The sequence below is a fragment of the Aegilops tauschii genome, chromosome 1, assembly GCF_002575655.3.
Source record: "Aegilops tauschii subsp. strangulata cultivar AL8/78 chromosome 1, Aet v6.0, whole genome shotgun sequence".
In the NCBI taxonomy this organism is placed as follows: Eukaryota; Viridiplantae; Streptophyta; class Magnoliopsida; order Poales; family Poaceae; genus Aegilops; species Aegilops tauschii.
Window position 1 is genome coordinate 497,478,022 of NC_053035.3, and position 6,574 is coordinate 497,484,595.

A 6,574-nucleotide genomic window follows, 5' to 3' on the forward strand; every position below is an offset into this window, starting at 1 on the left:
ATATAGCATGAAGCAATCAAAAATTATAGATACGTTGGAGACGTATCATACGTAAAAATTAACCAACAACACTTGCACAAGCTTGAAGGTGAAATAGAGAGCAATTACAATTGTTTTTCACCTTCTATTAGAAGGCTTAGATATAACTCATTTGAATAGTTGTATGTTAGCTGGTTGGTCGATAACATAATCATTTTACAAATAAGACTTACACACAACCTGTTGGAGATGCCCAAACAGTGGCGGAGACAGGGGGACCAGCAGGGGCCCTGCCCCCCCCCCCCCTAACATCCCTGATTTAGTCCTAATTTGGAGATGAACAATGTATAATTTAGGTAGAATACATGTATTACGGTAATTTGGCCCCTGTTATCAAAATTTTGAGTCATTTGCCCCTCTGTTTTTTAATTCCTGGCTCCGCCACTGTGCCCAAATGATGTGTGCAACACACAACCGTCGATCTAAGGCTGCTTGTAATGGGTAGTATCATAAGTTAGCATCATGCATATGATATTAGTGTATGATGCTACCTCCCTAATTTGTAGTATCGTATATACACATATTTTAAAGTGTATATTCATCCATTTTACTTCATATGTAGTCCATAATGGAATATCTAATAACTGCAATTATCCGGAACCAGTATTAGTTGCATTAACTGTAGATAATCTTGGAAATAGCATTAGTTACAGAATCAATCGCGGCTATTTGGGGACAACATTAATCTCATGAATGACAACCAATATTGGAAACAACATTAGCTGCCACGCAAAGAAGCTGAGACCAAAAGACGCAACACCTCTTCGAGCGATGTCACTTCCGCCAATCGAAAATGGCCATGACAATACCGACACACTTCATACCTCGTATCCACATATATCTAAACGCTTTTATATTTTTTTACGAAGGAAGTACAAAATGTCTTGCCGGGTCCATCACATCACATCACACGGATCGGAGAGGCGAGGCGACGGCTTCTTCCGAGGATGTTTCCTCGGCACCGCAGCGGCGGCGGAGAACCGGCGCCCATCGCCTACTCTACGAGCAGCACCACGTAAAACGCCATCCACGCCACACGTGCCGGTCAAAACCGGCTCGCTGACGCCCCGGGCCCACCCGCCGGCGCCGGGTCGACGCATCCGCCTCGCCTCACCAACTAGGCTGGCGCGCCCTATCACCAACCCACACTGACAACTTATTAATACGGCCACATCGCCGCCTGTCCCAGCCAGCCAGTCCAACCCGCCCGGCGTCGAACACCCCGCGCGCACACCGCCGCCGCCGTCGACCCCTTCCTCCCTCCCCTGATGGCGTTCGCGCTCAAGGCCTCCGCCTCCCCCGCCCTCGCCGCGTCCTCGGCGGCGGCGGCGTCGTCCCCCTCGTTCTCGGCCGCCTCCGCGGTGCCGAGGGGCCGCGCCGCCGCGGCGAGGAGGGTCGCGCTCCGCGGGGCCGCGCGCCCAGTGGCCGCCATCAGGGCGTCCGCCACCGCCGCCGCCCCCGCCCCCGCCGTGGCCGGGGACAAGCGCACCATCTCGGGCACTTTCACCAACCTCAAGGAGCAGGGCAAGGTAAAGATAATTCTTACCGCCCCGAAGTCTGCGCGTGTTTTGATTCCGTCGATTAGGCCGCGGAGGATGGCCATCCTCATGGTGCCAGTAAAAGATAATTCTATTTTAGTATAATGGTTGTCTTAGTGGCCATGTTTACTTTACTCTGCAACTTGTAGTTATCCATGTGTTCGTCTGTGCTAAAAGATTAATATATACAGTACTAAATAGATCCCTCAGATGTGATATTTATATGTTACCTGCTCTGTGATTCGATCTGTTTCCACCATAACTAGATACAGCTGCCATAATTTTTGTGTTCTGATGGTGTTTGCAACTTTCAGATCGCGTTCATCCCGTTCATCGTCGCCGGTGACCCCGACCTGGCGACCACGGCGAAGGCGCTGAAGGTTCTCGATGCCTGTGGTTCCGATGTGATCGAATTGGGCGTGCCGTACTCTGACCCGTTGGCTGATGGCCCTGTTATTCAGGTACGCTACAATGTTACATACACATCTAGTATTGTCTTCTGTCTGTAGTATTCATGTTGTTCAGCTTACACATTTTAACATTAATTTTTGATTGCATCATTTTTAGGCTTCAGCTACACGCGCGCTGACAAAGGGCACCACATTTGAGGATGTTATCTCCATGGTGAAAGAGGTGGTGCCTGAGCTGTCCTGCCCTCTTGCGCTTTTCACATATTACAACCCGATTCTGAAGCGTGGTGTCGCCAATTTCATGTCCGTTGTAAAAGAAGCCGGTGTACATGGTAATGCCCTTATAGTTTTCCATAGGTTCAGTGATGTTCTTCTACATTGAAATGCCATTTCTACTCATATGGTCGCCTTGTTAATTATCTGAATTCTGAAACATGGCATTGTTTATCCTGCATATCTTAGTTTTACTAGTGCTGTAGTGCATAAGGTTTCAGGTAGACGATTGAGGATTAAAAAGTTGTGTAACAGCATAGACAGATACGCACAACTATATTTTACACGACGCACAGTGATATTAGCAATGTGGCACTTTCTTGCTGTTGTAAAGTTATGTTCTCATTGTAACAACCAAGTTACATATTTATTACCATGCTGCAGGTCTTGTGGTACCTGATGTTCCTCTGGAAGAGACAGATATTTTGAGAAGCGAGGCTGCCAAGAACAACCTAGAGCTGGTAGGCTCTCTTTGGCATTATCATCTATCATGCATCCTACCTTTATAACTATTTCCTTTTATCCATTTTTGTGTCTAAACCAAATAGGGTTGAATATTATCATTAACTCTCTATCTTTGAAGAAAGACCCTGTTTGATATTTATTATTTAAGCGCTGATGCAGAATGACAAGTTATGCTTATTAGCTCATTGCTTTGCTGTAATTTTAAACTTCGTAATACTCGTCAGGTTCTGATTAGTCTGGAATATTGAAGATGCCTCTTTTGTTTGTGCAGCTGTTTACATCAATTTTGTTATGTCTTATAAGTTATTTCATTTGCATGAATTCCTGCAGGTGTTACTAACAACACCAACTACACCAACAGAGAGAATGGAGAGAATTACAAAGGCTTCAGAAGGATTTGTTTATCTTGTAAGTGTCCAGAACTCCAAATTATTTTTGCTCCCTTAAACTCTGTTCTGGTATAGCACATTCTTCTTATTGCTAATAAGAAAGTTCTCATAATGGCCAGCGTAGTGTTTTTATAACTTAACAAGAGTACGGTATTTTGTCATTTTAAAATTTGTTGACGGAATTTGTCATCTGAAGTTGACTTCATAAACATAAGAAAGGCACATGCTTCTGCCCTGTCATGTTTTTTTCTCTTCAACAGAGGCTGGCTTGACATGCTTTTGTGCTGACATGTATCCTGGTGCTAGCTGTGCTAATTGCTAAACTGAAAATATAATAAAATGTACGCTAAATGGAATTGACATTGTTGACGTTGAGCATTTGTGATTCTACTGAATCTGTTTGAGCATAACCAGTTACATGATATGCTACTTGCTAAGTTGCAGTAATATTTGCTATTCAGGTAAGCACTACTGGAGTTACTGGCACCCGTGCAAACGTAAGTTTCAAGGTGGAAGCTCTTCTCAAGGAAATCAAGCAGGTTTGCTAAGTCTTTTCTTTATTGTCAACTCAGGAACTAGTTTTGGTCTGCTAGCTTATTGTGCAATGCACATCTTGTTCAACGATGCTTATAGAACATTGTCTGCTTGTTATTATAGGTCACAGATAAAGCTGTTGCTGTTGGTTTTGGAGTGTCGACTCCAGAGCAGGTGAAGCAGGTAAATCATATCCAGCAACTCTCCTGCTCAGCAAAATATCTTGTTTTATACTCCTTTGTTTGCGCAATCTTTGACAAGCTTGCTGCTTCAATATTGTCTACAAAAATTGCAGATCGCGGGCTGGGGTGCAGATGGTGTGATCGTCGGTAGCGCAATGGTGAGACAGTTGGGCGAATCTGGTTCTCCTGAAGAAGGATTGAAGAAGCTAGAAGAATTAGCCAAGAGCCTAAAGGCCGCATTTCCATGAAACATGCATTTTTATCTTTTGTGTGGGAAATCGCATGAATACCATATATATTTGTTATAGTTCCGTTTTACAGTGTAGCATTACATTCCTGGCTTTAGATTTTGAAGGATCCTGTTGTGTGATAGAATAATTGTACCCATGTGTTGAATGCTCGGGTGAATAAATTAATTGAGGCTAGTGTTACAAATTATGCAAAAGAAAGCATCTTTCTGTCCCAGTACCATTGCCGTTTCAATGATTTCCTGGGTTATTATTTTTCTGAACAGCATTCGTCACTGTTTATCATTTTATCAAACTATTACATTCCAGCTTAATATTCCTGTCATTTATTTGTTTTGCTATAAAAACCCCAACACTAATTTTTGTTCAAGTTAGAAATACTACTAGGTTGAGCAAGAACTGTCATGTTCAAGTCACTTCCTGGATGACAGATCTTTCTGGTTTGATATACCTATACCTTTTCTTTTTTTTACTATAAATACAATTGGATGCCAATTTACTTGTTGGGTTAAATAGCCAGGAAGATTCGTCGTCTAGTTAGTAAAATCACTTGGGCAGTACACTCCTGCAAAAATCAAACAACCAATGAAAATCAATTTACTGGGAAATGCCAGACTGTTATTTTCTTGGGTTCGCATCAAACGACTCAGATGAAGACCACATAGCTCATGTTACCTAATGTTTTGTTGTGGTACTGTGGTACATGGATAATTAATACTACAATGTCGAGTCCTCAAAATTGAGATGAATCTGAAGAAGCACTAGATTATGAAACAGGGTGAAGGTCTGAAGTCAAGCGTAGCCATTTTTCGTTTCTTTCTTCTCCTTCTGTCAAGATTCAAATACTCATCAAGATAAAGGGCTGTCCACCACCTGCCATGTGGTAAGCGTAGCCATTTTAACTATACTATGTTCATGAGGGGTTTCCTTGACCTGCAGGGTCAATTCTGATCGTCCTAAATAAATTAGAAAAATTCCATTTTAGATAAATTCTTTTTTCTTTTTGGGAGCTCAAAACTTGGACCGCGGGCTTTCAGAAATTCTTATGCCTGCTTTCATAATTTGAAACTTTCGGGATTGTCAAGAAACTTTCATGAATTTTTGAGCTTTTGAAACTTATGTTTTAGAAACTTCATAATTTTAGAAACCTATCTTTTAGAAACTTTCATGAATTTGTAAGGTTAACAACCTGCTTCATAAACTTTCAGAAATTGATTCAGTCGGGCAACCACCTGGATTGACAGTAAGATGATGGTATAACAGTCTCGTCAGGAGCTCGAGGCAGAACAATAATAATGGTCATGGACAGTTTACTCGGAACAAAGGATAAACAACACACTGTGGGGCGTTCAGAGCGATGCTGATGCACACTGAACCTGCATGGCATCACACAAACAATCTTCACTACAAACCAGTGGTGACACTGAATGAGTTGTGCAGTTGTGCTATTCTCTTCCCCTAAAAGGCAAATAAAATATAACCCTGTTCTCAGTCTAGCACGTATTGGTGTTGTTTGACACCATGCAAGCAGATTTCGCCCAAGGGATCTCCCAGTCTGCATGTACAACAACTTAGACAAGTTGATGCAATATTCCAAAATACTCCCTCTGTTCCTAAACATTTGTCTTTCTAGATATTTCAAATGGACTACTACATACGGATGTATATAGACATATTTTAGAGTATTGATTCACTCATTTTGCTCCGAGTGTGGTCATTTGTTGAAATATGTAGAAACACTAGTAGAAAAGAGGGCTTTGGTTCAGGCCGGGTCAGCCCAGGTCAGCCCATTAGTCCCGGTTCAGTCCAGAACCGGGACCAATGGGGGCACTGGTCCTGGTTCGTGAGGCCAGGGGCCTGCCGGGCCTCGTGGGTGCATTGGTCCCGGTTCGTCTGGCCCCTTTGGTCCCGGTTGGTGGGACGAACCGGGACCAATGGGCCTCGCTCCTGGCCCACCACCATTGGTCCCGGTTGGTGGCTTGAACAGGGACCACAGGCTGCCCTTTAGTCCCGGTTCATGCCACGAACCGGGACCAATGAGGTGCCTATATATACCCCTCGCCCGCGAGCAGAGCACTCCAGTGCTATGTTTTTCTCTGGCCGGCGAGGGGAGGGCTTTGTGGTGCTCTAGCTCACCTCCTATGCACATGAGGTGTTCGATGAAATGCCCGAGCCACACTAGTTAAGCTTTCTCCTCTCGAAGCTCGTCCTCAAAGCTCCATTTTCCTCGAGATTTGTCTAGGTTTAGCGGCCCGTCACGTCCCATTCCCGTCTTCACCGCCGTCGATCGCATCCGCCGATCTCGTCGCCGGCACCACCGTGGTGAGCCTCTTGTTCTTATCTTTTTCTGAAAGAAAAAAATTCTTACTTTAGATAGATACTTGTCTAATTTTCTTACTATTTTATTGCTTGTTATTATATAGTGCGATGGTTTTGGTATGCGCCCCCGTCGGCCCTCGTCCTGTCTATGATTCGTATGTGGTATATATTATCTTT

General features: G+C 43.8%; 1 protein-coding gene across 1 annotated transcript; it reads left to right on the forward strand.

Annotated features, from left to right (window-relative positions):
• Window positions 1-1,118: 1,118 nt before the first annotated feature.
• LOC109742681 (tryptophan synthase alpha chain) lies at window positions 1,119-4,295 on the forward strand. The gene is made up of 8 exons (XM_020301775.4): window positions 1,119-1,568; window positions 1,892-2,038; window positions 2,145-2,319; window positions 2,645-2,721; window positions 3,056-3,133; window positions 3,576-3,653; window positions 3,772-3,831; window positions 3,944-4,295. Exons 1-8 carry the CDS (start codon window positions 1,308-1,310, stop codon window positions 4,076-4,078), a joined length of 1,011 nt encoding a protein of 336 aa, XP_020157364.1. The 5' UTR covers window positions 1,119-1,307; the 3' UTR covers window positions 4,079-4,295.
• The last annotated feature ends 2,279 nt before the right edge of the window (window positions 4,296-6,574 follow it).